The sequence below is a fragment of the Drosophila tropicalis genome, unplaced genomic scaffold, assembly GCF_018151085.1.
Source record: "Drosophila tropicalis isolate 14030-0801.00 unplaced genomic scaffold, ASM1815108v1 contig_4, whole genome shotgun sequence".
NCBI classification, from domain to species: domain Eukaryota; kingdom Metazoa; phylum Arthropoda; class Insecta; order Diptera; family Drosophilidae; genus Drosophila; species Drosophila tropicalis.
In genome coordinates this window covers 740,075-756,973 of record NW_027172862.1, presented here as the reverse complement: position 1 = coordinate 756,973, position 16,899 = coordinate 740,075, and the positions used below count along the sequence as shown (strand labels likewise).

General features: G+C 38.4%; 2 protein-coding genes across 3 annotated transcripts; both read right to left on the bottom strand.

Moving 5' to 3' along the window:
• Positions 1–409: 409 nt before the first annotated feature.
• Marf (Mitochondrial assembly regulatory factor) lies at positions 410–5,796 on the bottom strand. Its single transcript, XM_068285079.1, has 8 exons — positions 5,481–5,796; positions 4,438–5,127; positions 4,092–4,381; positions 3,690–4,028; positions 2,283–3,209; positions 2,046–2,216; positions 1,721–1,917; positions 410–1,409 (listed from the first exon to the last, which is right to left on the bottom strand). The coding sequence occupies exons 2-8, from the start codon at positions 4,751–4,753 to the stop codon at positions 1,208–1,210; spliced, it is 2,442 nt and encodes an 813-aa protein (XP_068141180.1). The 5' UTR covers positions 4,754–5,127; positions 5,481–5,796; the 3' UTR covers positions 410–1,207.
• Positions 5,797–6,316: 520 nt separating this feature from the next.
• On the bottom strand, positions 6,317–16,637 carry kdn (knockdown). Of its 2 annotated transcripts, XM_068285088.1 has the most exons (4): positions 16,574–16,637; positions 16,280–16,348; positions 7,874–8,851; positions 6,317–7,793 (listed from the first exon to the last, which is right to left on the bottom strand). In XM_068285088.1, exons 2-4 carry the CDS (start codon positions 16,322–16,324, stop codon positions 7,422–7,424), a joined length of 1,395 nt encoding a protein of 464 aa, XP_068141189.1. In that variant the 5' UTR covers positions 16,325–16,348; positions 16,574–16,637; the 3' UTR covers positions 6,317–7,421. The 2 variants fall into 2 exon arrangements, with proteins under 2 accessions (XP_068141189.1, XP_068141190.1); XM_068285089.1 differs by lacking the exon at positions 16,574–16,637 and having other exon boundaries at positions 16,280–16,498.
• Positions 16,638–16,899: the final 262 nt, after the last annotated feature.

The window sequence follows — 16,899 nt, the reverse complement described above, 5'->3', positions numbered from 1 at the left end:
AGTTTAAGAAACGAATTAAAGACCTTAACAAACAAGATATAAATATAGACCTAGAAGGTGCTTAAATACCAATGTTTAGATTAGTATATCAGAACTGTAGATTCAATATCTCATTCAATATTCAATATCTCATAGCACATGTTTTAATGGTCTTTTAAGAAATGTATTACACAAAATTTATGTAATAACGAAACCAAGATAATCCAGTATATACTTACATAATTGCAGGAATATTGATTAAATATCCAAATATTCATTACCCAATTCTAAGATAATTGAACAAGAACTTTACCGACAGACATCTAGATACATAAATATATCTGAAAGGAACATCAAATAATTTGAAACTCTTCCCAACTAAAGAAAGATTTTTGCACATAAATTACAAAAAGGGTTGTATGTACATAAATAAATTACATAATTTCATTTCTTTTATTATTGTTTACAATTTCTCTTTTCGTTTTCCTCACATTTATCTCATCGTCGTCATCATCAACGTCGTCACTCACTTTCAAAAACATTCTGTTTTCAACTAATTGAATATTCTATTAAAAACAAAACAAAATTTTTAACCAATTAGACAAAATTAGTTTTCAGCTATATATAATTGCCATTTGTTAGGATTAATAATTGGGGGAGGCGGGTAGTAGAGGGGATCGAGAGGAAGTTATGTATAACTCTAATCGATTCCCCATTTTCTTTTCTTTTTTTGTATTTGTTGACATGGCACCCGGCCACGATCTTTCACAGTATACTCCTCTCTTAAATGGGTGTTTGTATGTGTGTGTGTGTGTGTGTAGGTAAGCAACAACAACAATACAATTAAAAAAATATAATATTAATAGGTATACATAGATAGATAGATATCTCATGTAGAATATAAAAAAAAAAATGAATAAGAAACAACTTCCGCAACAACAATATATAAAAAAAAACAAGCAAAAAAATTAAATTTTAAAATATAACAGTATTTCTCATGCTGCATGTGAATTGTAAAGGAATCCACAATATGTTGCTGTTGCTTTCTCAATTTGGTTTTCCTCATATTCTTCGTTCTTCTTCATTGTTTTTTGCTTTTTTTTCTGCAGGTTTTGTAGTCATGTCGTCGTTTAAAGCTTCAATAATGGTGCGGAAGAGGGGGGATTTTCCTATTTCCGTGCAGCTCCAATTCCTGTTCCCGCCTCCCGTTCATTTTTGGTCATGTCATCTATTGCGGCGCAATGTAATTGTGCTCAAAGATGTCCAATTCGTTTTGTATGTAGTTGGCCTTGTTACGCAATAGTTTCAATTGCTTCTGATTTGCCTCCAGAATCTTGAGCTGTGACTCCAGTGTCTTCAGTTCTTCATTCATATCGGTGGTGGCAGTGTCCACAGTGCGGCACAAGCGCGCAAAGGTGCTGGACAGTTCCCTAAGAAGCGATTAAGAGAATAAGACATCAATATTTTATAATAATACATATTTTCCTATCATTATGGACAGGTTCTTTAAGACTAATTAACTTTACAATATTTTCTTTCATCTTTCTTAATGTTTCACTACCATTTTGTCTCTCTATTTCATTATTCATCATTGCTAACTAAAACCTTTTTCCTAGTTACATATGTTTACATTTACATTTATTTCAATTTTCATTGCTTTCTTTTCCCTTTCATTTGTTTCTTTTCTCTTATCTTCCCTATACATAGTAAACTTCTTCATGTGGATTTGATTGCTACTCACTGTTGAACTTGATGACTGCAATTTGCCGATGTCAGATCCACAATCATTTTGAGCTTTTTGGTGGCATGACGCACATATTGCCCCTTAAATGTACGCTCCTTGGCCGAATTAGTCCATGAGAGACGCTCATATAGATAGATGCAACCGTAGAGGGCACCTATACCGACTAGAACACGCCAGCCGATCGTTTTCAGCATCTGCAATTGTTGGGGTGTGTTCAGCACATAGCGTTTCATTATCACCTACTTGGAGGGATGGATGGAGGGAAGGGGAAGGGCAATTGCGGTAGACGGGGGAACACTCTACAACTACTTGCGATACTTACAACGCCAGCAACAACAAGACCACCAACAGTGCCTTGTGATCCAATCGATGACATAGCAAAACGAGAAATGATCGACAATTGTTCCGGTGTAATGCCACCCACACCAGGAGTGGGCAACAGGCAGACTGGCGTGGTTTCCACGGGCGTACTAACTGGTGTGACAACGCTATGCTGCTCAAAATCAAAAACGATGCGTTGTTAATCCACAGATTTACAAAGAGTTCTGATACTGCTTACCCCAATACTGCTTTGACGATTGACTAGAGCCGGTTGATTCTTTTTGCTGCGCTCTCTTACCTTGCCGGTAAAACGCTGTATCATGGCAGCAATGCCCCAACTGAATTTAAACTCCAAATCCTCTTGGAAATCAGCGCAAAGGTTCTGACAGTTCAGAGAGTACAGCATCTCGAAGGGCTGTGTGCGCACCGCCAATTTGGCGGAGCTGGCCAAGAGTTGCTCATTGGGAACCAGGGCATGCATTCGATCGGTCATCTCCGATTGAGCTGCTTCCACATTCATGGCCAATGCCATCGAAAGACGAGCACGTAAATTGCTTCCCAATCCGCTCTCGACATGAGCATTCATTTCCTTCTTGTAGATATTCAATACCAAACGCTCCGGATGGAAGGGCATATTGAACTCATCGATAAGCACTCCGAGACGCCAGATTTCCTCATTCAATGCCTTGGACACTTTCTCCTCGACCTCTTCGACCATATTATGGATTTTCATTTTCATTTCTCGTGTCACCTGCATCATTTGTGTCTCAGTGCCCTGAATGCGTTCGGTTAAAAGATTCTTTTGATCTTGTTTTAAATTACGAAAAATGGTTATCCTTTCATAAATATTATCCAACATTGAGCGCATATCGCCCGAAACACTTTTGCCGCGTGAGCTATGCTGTTGGAATTTCGTTTTTACAGCACTCTGTGAGATGCATTCCTCAAATTTACGCTCAAAGTCCTGGAACTCAAAATAACGCATCTGGAAGCCTTCGGCTATGGCACCCATATGTGGTGGATTACCCTTTGACTCTTCGATGCGTGCTTGCAGAGTCTCACGTGCCGATACAAAGAAAACACGCTCCGCTGCCTCTTTTTCGTTGGACACTTTCAATTCCTTGGTCAAAAAATCAATGCAACGTTCCGTGTGCTGAGATTTAACCTAGAAGAACAAAAATGTTAATTAATGAGGGACACACAAAGCTGAATGAGTGAGAAACTGGTGAGACGAGTGACCTGGCGGGGGAGGAAGCAACTCAAGGTATATAAACTAAATATTTTTTTATCAGACAGTTTTTAAAAGCTAAATCTAAATTTTTTATTTTAATTTCAACCAATGTCACGACAACAAGGACAAAAGCTTTTAAATGAAATGCATGAAACTATTTGGGATTTTTCGTATTTGTTTTTTTTACTACTAGCTCATCATTGTTACCTTAGCCAAATCCTGAAGTTGTGGTTTTTGTTTTGGGGGCGAGGATACAAGAAATAAAACGAAACGAAAGACACAAAAAACAAGAGTTTTTTCAACAACAAGAAACGGGTCACAGTAAAAGTGAAGGAAAGTGAACACAAAAATTATTAAAAGGATACGCTACAAATATATATGTATTGACAGAAATACACAAACACACATACATACCGACTCTTGGCATTCTGGCTCATTAGCCGAGGCATCCCAGCGATTGTTCAATATAAAGATATTCGGTTTGCTTAGCTTCTGTGAAACCGTGTGAAAGAATTGCTTTTCTGCTCTGGTCATGGTGGATTCAGCATTAAGGACAAGAACAAATACATCGGCATTAATGCAATGATTATCAATCCAATCATCCAGATTTGCAGAGACATCCACACCAGGGGAATCGACAAAGACAACATCATCACGCAAAAGACTGCAACGTTCGCGTGGCCAAAATATGCGAACCAAACTGCTCTCTGATAGCTTTTCCTGGGACAAGGCATTTGCCAGCTGTTTAATGTTCTATAAAATAAAAAAGATGGCTACAGACGGTGCATAACATTTCAGAGATTAACTTCAATTTACCACCACATTTAACTTCTCATCAGATCCCTCTTTGACTAAATAAGCTTCGCCACCATCACTGCCCTCCACCTGACAGAAGCAATTGGTTGTATGACCGATGCCACTTGGTAAGATTTTCTCCCTCAACATGGCATTGATCACTGAACTTTTACCGTTCGATGTGCGTCCAAAAAATGCTACTTTCATGTGATCTCGTTGCAGGACCTCTCGTATAGCAGCGACTTTGTACACATAGCTTTCAAAGAGTTCTCGTTCGGCTTTATCCACAATTTCGGCCTCTGAGTGCAAGGCTAAAATAAAAAATTAAATAAAATTCGATAACAAACCGCATAATACTTGCACTTACCATTAATGAATGTTGTTGCCTCATTGACATATTCCTCGATTTCACCATAAATGTCATTGATCTTCTTCTTGGCGCGCACAAATATCTGGAGAGGTGATTTGTCATTCGATTGATATAGACGCGTTTCGGATACCATGGGATTCGATTGAAAGTTGGCCGATGTTGATGATGCCGATGGTTGCAATGAAAGATTGGGACGCGATGACGATAGGGAAGAGTCCAGGGTATCCGTCGATGTATTATTATGGTCGTCGTTGCCGTTGGGCGCCGTTTGGCCAGTGACCAGCGAAATGGTGCGATTTAAATAGGCCGCCATTTGATTTATCACAAGATGCAATTATTATTATTTTTAAGGGGGGAAGAAGAGAAGAGAAGATTTTCATACAAAACAAAAGGTTTGCAGCCTTAAAACAGGTGTTCCAGGTATAGCGTCTTTTTCTTTCCACCTCTGTCGCTCTTGCTCGGTAAACGGGAAGCAGACCAAAACGTAAAGTAACAAAAACAAAAGGACGTGCTGTTGCAATAAAAAGCTCTTCCTTTCGGTCTCCCTGTTCTTCTTACTGCTCTCCTGCTTGCACTTGCACCTGGAGCCGGATATTGTTCTTCTTTATATGTATTTTTTTTATTTTTGTTTTTAAATTTTTTGTTTTTTTTTATACTTTTGTGTTTAATAAATCAAGACCAAAAAAACTGTAATGAAATAAAAGAAAAAAACAAAAGGTTGACAAGTTTGTGTGAGCACCAAAAAAAAAAAAAAAAAAAACAAATGGAATTGAATAATCATAAATATAAATTTTAACAACGCAAAATACAAAAAAAAAGAAACAAATTGCGCTGCAACAAATTGTTAGACAGCTTGCGAGAGGGAGAGAGAGAGCGACTGATAAACGGTACCGTACTTTTTGCCCAAAAGAAAAACAAAAAATATTTCGTTTTTCATCATTAGGTGTGCGTAATCACTTATCAGCCCTTCTCCCCGACTGCCGGCTGCCCCCTCTCTGCTTGCTGCACAGCAGCTATAGTCAGCTACTGCTGCAACTAACCTGATTATTGCTTTCGCTCATTTTATATTTGTACAATACTTTGTTTTTCAATAAGTTTTGCTTAGCCGATCACTTTGCCAACTTTGTATGTATGGGCCAGCAGTTTGAGTGTGTGCTTTGCGAGAGAATTCCTTCGTTCCTGCGATTGCCTGTCAGTGTGTTAACATTAGCATTGCCAGAAATTTGCTTTCGTATTAATGGCGAAATGTTAATTATTACAACTATAACAATGTCGTTATTGTTTAATTTTATTTTTGTTTTTATGTAACACGCGTTTGCATTTTAGTCTTTCTCCCCGCAACAACAAGTCAAATTAGTGTTGGTTAACGAATAACGATTTCAATGGCGCGCCACTGTGCTCGTGAAACAATTGGAGAAAAGCGCTTCTTGATTAACTACATGTAGATAAGCTTTTACCTTTTATTTACTCAGGCTTTTGCACTGCTGAATGCGGGTTTTATATCCTTGCAAAAAGCTCATAATAATATTAATCAGAAGTGTGCAACGCATAGAAGGAAGCATCTCACACCATAAAAAATATATATATTCTGAATCAGCGTGACGAGACAGTCATGTCCGTCCATCCTCCTAGACCGAAAGAGTTGAAATTTTGCATCTAGGATTTTATATCCTTTACAGATTTTATATTTTGGATTCAGCCGGACCGGGTCCCATACAAACGGCTATTGTTGTAACCTCTCGCCTTTCTTATTCATCATTCCCATCCAATTAAGGACACTTGATATAGGTCTCAATTCGTGTCATTTGCATCGTGTCCTTTAGAAGTATTTACTTTCAAAATTACATACATACATATATTATGCTTCAAACTCAAATTTGTTTGTGAAATTTCACTACGGTTTATTTTCAAATCACTTGTGGTTTCTTTTGTCTTGATTTTAAATTATTTATTGTTCTGTTTTTTTGTTTCGTTTTCTTTACACTCGGGTTTTTCTTGTTGTTGTTCTGGTTTTTGTTTTGTTTGCATAATAAATTATAGTTAAAATTAAAAATAAAAAAAAATGGTGTTGATTAGTTTTCAGCTTCTTCATCTTGATGTTGTTTCCGTTGTTTTCTTTTTAAATCCAGGAGCGGGGAAGGAGATGGGAGGGAAAATTATAGCTCTTCAAAATTTTAACAATCAAAAAATGAAAATTATAATATACAAAATTCAAGCTTACAGTGTAATTAAATAACAAACTAAATAAATGTATAAATGTGGTAAGGCTTATACTTTTGGACGGGAAGAGGAGTATAGAGAAGGCTTCGCGTCTGTGTTGAAGGGTAGGGAGTGGGCAGGGAAAATGCTAAACATAAGAAATTGGCGCAAACATATCGTCTCTCTCTGTTTTTCTCTCTCTACACATATATATACATATATATAAATATATACTTATTCATATATACATATATATGCATACATATGTATAGAGCGTTGCTTATACAATTAATTAAGTGATTTTGTTTCATGTATTATTTTACTACTATAAATTAATAAGTTTTGCCTTATTTCGAACTTATTGTTTTGCTTTGCTGTCGCAGTTTCATGTTGCTTTGTATGTTGATCATATTGTTGTTGTTAAATATTTTTTGGTTGGCTGTTCCTCTCCATCATCTCATCTACAACTACTACACTACGTTAAAAAACGCATATCAATATCATCATCTCATCAAACGATCATCATTTGATCATTATCATCAACAACCTCAAAACTCATAATCATCTCATTCTCAATACTCTCTCTTCTCTGCTCCTCTCGCGCGTCTATTACTTTGCTATTTTTACTGCTTCTTCTTTTTGTGTTTTCTGCATCTGCGATTGAACTTCCTTCCTCCGACGCCGCTACTGCATTTCTCTAGACAACCGACAACCTCTCTCCACCACCGTCATCATCATCATCATCTTCATCTCTTACGCTTACAGCCTGGCTTCTACCTGATTTACTTCTGTACACTCTTGATGAGCAAATCGGTGGACAGGGATTTTGGACGCTCGATGGGCAGACCCAGAGCACGGTCCCACACCAGAGAGGCGAGAACACCGAGAGCACGGGAAACACCAAAGAGCACAGTGTAGTAGTTCATTTCCTTCATGCCATAGTATTGCAGCAGGACACCAGAGTGGGCGTCTACATTGGGCCAGGGGTTCTTGACCTTGCCGGTTTCAGTTAGGATTGGTGGCACCACCTTGTAGATCTTGGACACCAGTTGGAATAGTTCATCGTCGGGCAGATGCTTGAGGGCGAACTCACGTTGGCAGGTATAACGGGGATCGGTCTTACGGAGCACAGCATGACCGTAGCCGGGGACAACCTAAACAAAAAAAAACAAAAAACACAGAGGCATTAGGAATTTCCTAGTCACTTGATTATCGATCGAGACTGTCAACTTACCTGTCCAGACTTGAGCGTCTTCCAGATGTAATCCTTCAACTGCTCCTCTGATGGATTGTTACCAGCCTCCTTCTGGAGCTTACGCAACCAGATGAGCACCTCCTGATTGGCCAGACCGTGCAATGGACCAGCAAGACCATTCATACCGGCAGCAAATGACAGATAGGGATCACTGAGGGCGGAGCCAACCAAATGCACAGTGTGGGCAGATACATTGCCACCCTCGTGATCACTGTGAATGGTCAGATAGAGACGCATAAGTTCGGTGAACTGGGCGTTGTCGTAGCCAAGCATTTTCACAAAGTTAGCAGACCAATCCAGGCTCGAGTCAATTGCCCGGGAGCCTTTGCCGCCACGGTAAGTGTTGCAGTAGATAGTGGCAGCCACAACTGGCAGTTTGGCAATCAGATCCATGCTATCCTCATAGACGTATTCCCAGTACTTGCTCTTGTGCACACCATCCGAATAGGCCTTGGCGAACTTGCTGTCGTGATTGAGGGCCGTAACGGCGGCAGCAAATTGCGACATCGGATGCAATGTGGTTGGCATATTGTTCAGCATGGTGACAACATGTTGAGGTAATGCGGCACGCTCAGCCCATTCGCGGGACAATTGCTGCACTTGGGACTTGGTGGGCACTTCACCGGTCAACAACAGCCAGAAAAGACCCTCGGGCAGGGGTTCGGTACCGCCATCGGCGGCGGGCAACACCTTCTGGCACTCGGGAATGGAGAGGCCACGGAAACGGATACCCTCATCGGCATCCAGGACAGATGTCTCCGTAACGAGGGCCTTGATGCCGCGCATACCGCCATACATCATGTCAATGGTTGTCTCACCCACTTTAGTGGATCCATGCTGCTTGCGGAAGTGCTTAACACGCTCCTGCTCCTGGGGCACCTTTGCGGCCAAAACGTCACGCAGGCTGCGACCATCAGCGGAAATTTGGCGCACATACAAACCCACACTGGGCAGTTTCTACAAAAGAGAGAGAGATAGAGAACACATATGTATATGTACATTATATATGGAGATTGCATTAACTACCGTTATGCCATTGCAACGTTATCTCTCTACCCCATTTCACACAGTCACATCATCAGCTGCAGCTGCACTTCTACAATATTTTACGCTTGACATTGCCCGACGACCACGACCACGACCACTACGACAACATGAACGACGACGACGACGAGTGAGACGCATCTCGTCTGGTCTGGTCAGATCCGACTGAGATAATGATAAGGCAACAGAAGGGAGATCGATCTTGAAGTATTTTCATGACTCAGCTTAGAGAGGCACCTGCTCTCCCTTTCTCTCTTTCACTATGTTTCTCCTCGAATAAATCTCAAAGAGATGTTTAACCAAAGAACCAGTTTTCCCAGGTTCCAGTTCATCCACAAAAGAGATTCTATATAGAAAAATTCTTGTAAAGTTTTACCAGAATGATTCAATTATAAAAAAAATTACCTGAGAATAATCGCAACATCTCTTCAAATATCCCAATCCCTTACCACATTCCTTTATCAGCTTTCTACTCGAATTCTTTAAGTTTCAATAAAGTATTTCTACATTTATGTAAACAAATTTAGCAACTCGAGAAAAAGAAGCAAAATAAACATTCCATATATGTATGTATATAGATTATTTATAAAACATTCAAGTTTACTGATAAGATGGTCTGAGAATGTTATAAGCGAAAGTTCCCCTAACCCAGTCGGCACACTGGACTGGGGACTGGTTCAATGAACCAAAGATGCAACCCAATGAGAACGAATTGAGAGAGAAGGCAAGTCAACTCTAAAATAGAACCAAGAGACCCGGACGAGCAAACAGCAAACCACACGCGCGCCCCTTCTCTGTAGAAAGTTCAACGCTAAATTGACCGCAAAAAAATTTAAAAAAATATCAAAGAAGCTAACATCAGCTATGCCGAAGTTTATATACCCTTGCAGTCTTTGGCAATAATCATCATCACGATCATACTTGATCTGCCCCCGGAAAAAAGTTTCAGCCCGATAGCTCTTAAGATGGCTGAGTAAAACGCATACGCACGGACGGACAGACGGACTCAGCTTCTCATGCTGATCAAGAATATATATACTTTATGGGGTCAGAAACGTCTCCTTCTGTGCGTTACAAAAATCTGACCAATTTTATAATACCCTCTGCAAGGGTATAATAAAAAGTTTCCACATTCGAGTAATATTGTCGACCTTAGGAATACTCTTTAGGCAAGAAACTTTCCTCTTAGCTCCAAAAAAAAATCAAATAAATGAGGAATGTTTTGGTTTCAGCAGGATTGAGTAGCAGAGGCCTATCCTTTGGAAGAGGAGAGAGAGAGAGAGAAAGACAACCGAGGGAAGAGATGTGTTTATTTAATTTTCAAAAATATTAATCAGAATAATGCCTTTTATAAGTTATTTTCTCCATTCCATCTAAATTGTCTAAATAAGAAAAAAAGTGGTTTGTTTTCTGTTTAAGCCTGTGCTGGCAAGCGAGATGCACGATTCGCTAAATCATAAAATTTCCTATTCCCATAGAGTAGAGCAGTTCCCCCCACTTAAGCCGTCGCTGAGACCTGTCTGGTGATGACTTGTAAAACAGCTTACAAAAAAAAAAACGAGGGAAAATTCCAAAACACAGTTAAATTGTTAGTGATCTTTATAGAAATGGAAATCCACACACACACACACAAGACTCTGTCTGTTTGTCTGTCCGTTTTTTCAGTTCCTTTGGTGTGCGTTTGGTTGTCTGTAGACAGAATAAGCTCAAAGTGCGATTTACAAATGCTTGTATTTTGTATTTTGATTGACAGTCGCCGCATTTTGTTGCTGGTTGTGTTGTGGTTGGCTCTCTAGTGGGTCAACAAATTCAATTAACCAAGTGAACTTGTGGCGCCGTTTGCCAGCCGATCGCGGTCAATGCGGCATTCAGTTGCTGTGCAAATTGAATTGCATGTTGTGTGTGGACTGACTCGTGTCATCTGCACATTGATTTAAACAGAGAGTATCTGCATTCCCCCATCACCCCATGCCGCCCACCCGTCAACTGGTTGGACAACCGAAACTTGTATTTTCATTGATAAAAAAATAATATAAATATACACACGCACACCTTTGTTAGGTGGGTATCTACATATATGTAGATTTGATGTGCTCGCATCATCCCCGCCATTATTATCAAGCATATCAATTATCGATAATGAGCGCTATGCCAAAATATTGATAAAAGGCATATATGTATACACATATGTACATATGTATGTATATAAAAAAGATGTGGTTACCCTTTGAGGTAATTCAATCTTGGCTTAAGAGAGCTTAGTTTTTAGATACAAAACGATAACAAGTTGTCAGATAAACCGCAAAACCCTCTCGATGTGAAGGAACAGCAGGGGAAACAGGGGTATTATGCTAATTGAGTTGTCAATTTATTTATAATCTGATATATGTATGCAAGAGATATCTACATAGTATCACTTTTATTACGTCACACTGTGTGTAAAGAACCATGACGAATGATTTTAGAAAGTAATTAACTAAATGTAATTCATCGAGACTATCTTGCTCCACTAAAAACGATAATTCAAATTTTAATTTCTCTTAAAATATATACCTAGAGCGGTGGATGGGGGTAATAAGGGATAAATTCCTACTCTAGAAATCATATTTTAGTTCTCTTTAAATTTGAATATCCAAAAACCAATTCCGGAATTAAGATATCAAACTATTTGCCTGACTTTATTCCTAATAATTTAGTCAGACATAGATTTGAAGATATTGGACCCACTTTGGTACTTTTTTTCCCATAGTGCACTGTGTATTAGCCAGAATTTAAAAAAATATATCACCAATCGTTAAAATGTCAGCTCTCTCCCTTGGTGGCTATAGCAAAGCACTCGTTTCCACTTAAGTTAGTCATAATTTTTAGTTCATAAATTATACAGTTCCCCCTCCCCCGCTACAATTCACCGCAATCTTCTTTACTAATCACTTTTGCTGATAGTGAATTTATAATACACTTTCCTTTGCTGCTGCTGGGGTTTCAAGAATGGCTTACGTAAGACATGCTAAACGCACGTACTTATCTTATCTACACACATACATATATACACACTCACACACACTAAAAATTTCTTTATACACATATTGGCTCTTGTTCTTTCATTGTCGCTTTTGTCTTGCGTTTTTAGCATACAATAATAATTTGTAGGCATAAAGAAAACATAATCAGATTAGTATGTAGGTGGGCGGTAGGCGTGTGTGGTCGCCCAACCGGGGGAGGGTTGTCTGACGATTGTCTTCTAAGCAGAGCGTACCAAGGCGCGCGCGCGTCTCGCTGATAAAGGTTTTTATATATTTTCCATTTTGAAGGTCTCACGCGCAAACAATTATCGCTTATTCTGTGAGGCTACATACAGTATATACATACATATGTACATACACATATGTATATGTACATAGACAGAACATATATAGGAGGAAGGAAGGGAGGGCAGCTGTGACATGGTCATTAAGGAAGTGGTCAAAGTCATGGTGCTGGCTATAGTGTCGACGTCGTCGTCGTCGTCTGCGCGGAGAGTAAACTTCTGATCTGATCATGTTACCTAATCAATCTACTATATATGTATGTATATATATGTATATATTTATATATGTACATATATTAAAGACAAATTCGTTTGTGCACGCGACAACGACAACTTCCAATTGTTGGCTACCATCAAGGTGATCGAGCGAACGAAATGACTCTGCGAATGCAATTTTTTGTTGGTTAATGAATATGGTTGTAAGTCGTGTTTAGCTATCTCTCTTCCCTGCTCTCTCTGTCTCTAGCCTTTACTGTTGTAAGTAGCTTTTCGTGTTGTTTTCAATTTATAGAAATTTTTTGTAATTACATCCTATTAGTCTGTCTGTCAGTCAGTCAGTCGAATGACTGACGGTCGGTCAGTCGGTCGATCATCTTTCTCTTCCAGAATTAAATGCTTTAATGAAGTTTATACAGTTTATCGAGTAAGTAAATATACTCTACTTATTTCTCATCTCATCTAATTGAGGAGAAGTGACGTAATCTGGCCCCCATCAACCATTTGGATCTCTACGCTGTTGCCAGGGCCTCCGCCTGTCCATCTGTCTGTTCACATGTCTTTTACAACACTTGCACAAAAACAAGTTCGTCGTATACAATTTATAATTTATCTTGAGTATTTAAATCCGCAGAAACTCATCGCAATCAAAAAGACGGGGAAATACTTGTTGATCCTATCGATCGTTAATCTCTGTCTAAAATAAACTCACTATGCGCTGGCGGTTCAATGGTATTCAGTAAGTGTGAGTGAGTTTATGTAAATATTATTCACCTTGTGAGTTACTATGAGAGTGTGTCAACACATAACGGTAAAATGTCAAGCATTATGCAAATTCTATTCCAAACAGAAATGCATACACAAATACACATTAAAATGAAACTTTCTTATCAAAATTACATCCAATTTTGTATATTTATTTATATGATTAATGAATCATCTAATTAGCCTTCTCTAGTTTTCTTTTAGTTTATTTTTTTTTTTTCGTTCTACTATTATCACACAATGTCATCAGTCATTGTAAACGTTTAGTTTTAAGTTTTGCCTCGATCCCCCTCCCATCATCAAACTAATTAGTTTCGTTCTATTCAAAGAGAACATTTATACATTTGTTGACAATTTGCGCATTGCGAAATACATAACATAAGTATAAAGAATATATATAAAGAATATGTACATACATATACATACATATATATACGTGTGTTTTTCATTATCATAACTTATTGAATTAACACCTTCCTTCAATATTTGGCCACAATGAAAGGGGGGGGACTTTTGTGGTGGTATCAGAGCTTACTACCTGTGTTTGTATATTGCGATCATGTGCCTTGACAAAATTTGTTGCGCTTATCAACAAGAAAAGAAAACGCGTTTGTTTGTAGATGATAGATAACAAAAAGAATATATTTGAAACTATAATGACAGCCTTAGTCCTGATTATATACACATATACATATATAACTCATATTATTAAGATTCTTCTGGAGTATCTATGTATATATAATAATCGAGAGTATTTTTTTTACCCTTTGGTGAGCAAGGACTGGCAACCGGAGGGTAATCACATGATCTCGCTTTCTCCCTCCCACATTAGATCAAAACAAACTTTCCATGACGTCGATGAAATTTTTGCAATAAGCTAAGTAGGCAGGCGACAGGCAGGTTAAGCTATCGTTATCTGTCCACTTGAGCATAACTAAAAGAATTTCAACACGACAAATGACGAGAATATATATGTATATATTTAAAAGAGAACGCAGGTGGGCAGGAATTTAATTGTGCGAAAAGTGCCCACTTGAGCTTTGTTCAGACGTTTTAAAAATGAGCTGCCCCTCATAAATTTGAATTGCATATCAAATTTTTTGTTCGTTCTTTAATTTTCCTTTTTTAACTTATGTAATCATTAAATAAATCAGCTGGTGATAAACTCTACTGTTTTACTAATACGTCTCTATCAATCAATCTCACACACATTCATTGATGCGTATTTGGTTAAAAGGGCCGTTAGTTAGTTTTTGTTACGTAATCAACGTCACGTATGATCATAATGACGTAGGCATTTAGCAAACGAATGATAAAACAACAAAAAAAAACATTCGCGTGTTTGTTATTTAGATAGAGCAAGAGAGAAGAGAATAAAAAAACAAAACAAAATATGCAAATTTTTGTTCTAGTAAAAAGTAAAATTTTCTCCGATTTTATTTTTTGTTCCATGTATTTATAGGTGGATGAAGAGAGGAGGAGGATACAAAACAACGCCCCACAAAATACATTCAAGATGAGAGAAAAATTGGCAAAATGCCCACAAGTTTTTTCTTCTTCCTTTTGCCTGTGGCATTTTCAGATTACGAAAACAGAATCTATGCAGGAGCGACAAAAAAAATCAAAGGAAAAGGAAAATATGTCGAAGAAAAAGGCTGCCATCCCCCGGTGAAAAGCTTAGTTCAGAAAAAGGAGGCTCGTCCTGGCTAGGCCTCTCTCTCTCCATACATCTTTGTATGTATTTTCGGCTTGCCTATGTGTATGTGTTTGTGTAGGCGTTGTTATTGATTTTCCGTGTGTTTTGCCGTTACATAATCTTGGCACATACACGACGCACGCCACCAAGTAAATGTGTGTGTGTGTGTATGTGAGTGTGATTTTTGTATCTGCGGGGTATATTGCAATTATGCATTTGTGTGAGGGTTGGGGCGGGGGGTGTGCGCTTCTGCTTTAAGGTCATTCGGGACAATTTTCTTTTAAAGACATTGCAAGAGAGTGAGAGCAGGCCAAAAGAAAAAAAACCCAAAACGGTTCTTTGCCAAAAAGGAAAAACGCACACATGTTATATAGGGGGGGTCACTACCACTCACCACTGTGACTCGGGAACATGGAGAGAGGGGAAATGTCCTCATTCTTTTAAAAATGTACATCTTGCTAGACGTGTTGAAAATTTTTAATGAGGCCAAATTGTTGCACACCTAACCAAATTATAGCAAATAAACTCATCCCCCTTCGCGGGCCATATTTGGCGCCACTGTAAGACCGTATGACGCTGCCCAAATGTTTCAGTGGTAGGTAGTAGACAAGAGAGAGCAAGCCCGAACAAAAAAATACAACCATAAGTATTGCCCACAGAGAGGAGCGGATTTATGAGCGAAAAAACAAGAGAGAGGAGAGCCCTTTGCTGGTTACCTGAAGAAGAGAGACCAAGCGTTGTTGTTGTTGTCGTAACAGTTACAACATTTTTTTTAGGCCGCATGGTTTAGGCCCGACTTAAAGAACAACGTTCTTTGTAAATTTCCAAAAATATCTTTTTTATGTGGTCCAAGCCAAAAAAAAAGTTCATTAAACTTTCGTAAGAGATACGAACTTTATTTTTAACAAAATAAAATTCGCTTAGCCAAAATAGAATAAAATTTTCATCGAATTCAGCATTGCGAGAAGATTATGTAATAGGCTAATTGCCAAACGTTAGCTAGCCAAGTAAAAATGTCACCAGATGATAAGATGATCATTCAGATGCTGCTGACTATGGTACACCACTCAACAGGATTATCAGCAAAAAAAAAAAACTATACAACTACGGTAAAACAAAGCAAAAACAACAACCAAAAGCAAACGAAACGAACGACTCTCGTAATCGCAAGCACATGGCATAATTTTTGGCGTGACGTGTAGAGTTGGCGCTTTTTATTCAACCAAAATGACTAGAAAAGAAGTTGGGCTTTGGGCAATGTCGTAAACTCATTTTACAGTTAGAATGACTATTTGTTGTTGGTAAAATAATATTTGTGGCTGTTTGATGGATGTTGTTGTTCTAAAGTAAAACTCACCTGTGCCTCGGCCAATTTGCGTGCAGAAATGCGATAGAACGACATGATTGTACTTCAAATCCTCTTAATCTTTGAGAGAAAAAAAAACACTATTAGACTTTCGATTTAGGTTTGAATTTTAGTCACTATTTTAACGAATTGCACACACAACACACACACACAGAAAAAAATTCAATTTTCCGATGTGAAAATGTTCTTTTCCTTTTTGTGGTGGTTCTTTTTCTGTTCTTGTGGGTGAGCGCTAAAATAATGTTTCCTTCCTTCCTACTCTCTCGCTCTCTCTCTCACTCTCACCTTCTTTGACGACAGCTGCGCGGCAACTGACCAAACTGCGCGCGAAAATACGAAATACAAGAAATTTTGAATATTCGATGTAAAAATAGGAACATTCGCCGTAAAAATTGAATATTCGCTGTAAAAATTGAGTATTCGCCGTAAAATACTAAATATTCGCTGTACAAATTGTATATTCGCTTTAAAAATACTGAATATTCGCCTTGCAAAAATGAATATTCGTCTTAAAAAAATTGAACATTCGCCCAGCAGTGTTGCCAACTTAACATAGGGAAGCCCAATTATCGTTGTGTACTTGCCAGCACTGGTTAATGTTAATTACCAGA

Bases quoted from the DNA above. Each gene is read 5' to 3' on its own strand.
- kdn (XM_068285088.1), bottom strand. From the start codon at position 16,324: ATGTCGTTCTATCGCATTTCTGCACGCAAATTGGCCGAGGCACAG. The intron at 8,852-16,279 runs GTGAGTTTTACT...TCTCTTTTGTAG, and splicing joins GCAAATTGGCCGAGGCACAG to AAACTGCCCAGTGTGGGTTT. The intron at 7,794-7,873 runs GTAAGTTGACAG...TTTTTTGTTTAG, and splicing joins AGACGCTCAAGTCTGGACAG to GTTGTCCCCGGCTACGGTCA.
- Marf (XM_068285079.1), bottom strand. From the start codon at position 4,753: ATGGCGGCCTATTTAAATCGCACCATTTCGCTGGTCACTGGCCAAACG. The intron at 4,382-4,437 runs GTAAGTGCAAGT...TTTTTATTTTAG, and splicing joins GGCAACAACATTCATTAATG to CCTTGCACTCAGAGGCCGAA. The intron at 1,410-1,720 runs GTGAGTAGCAAT...ATCGCTTCTTAG, and splicing joins TGCAGTCATCAAGTTCAACA to GGAACTGTCCAGCACCTTTG.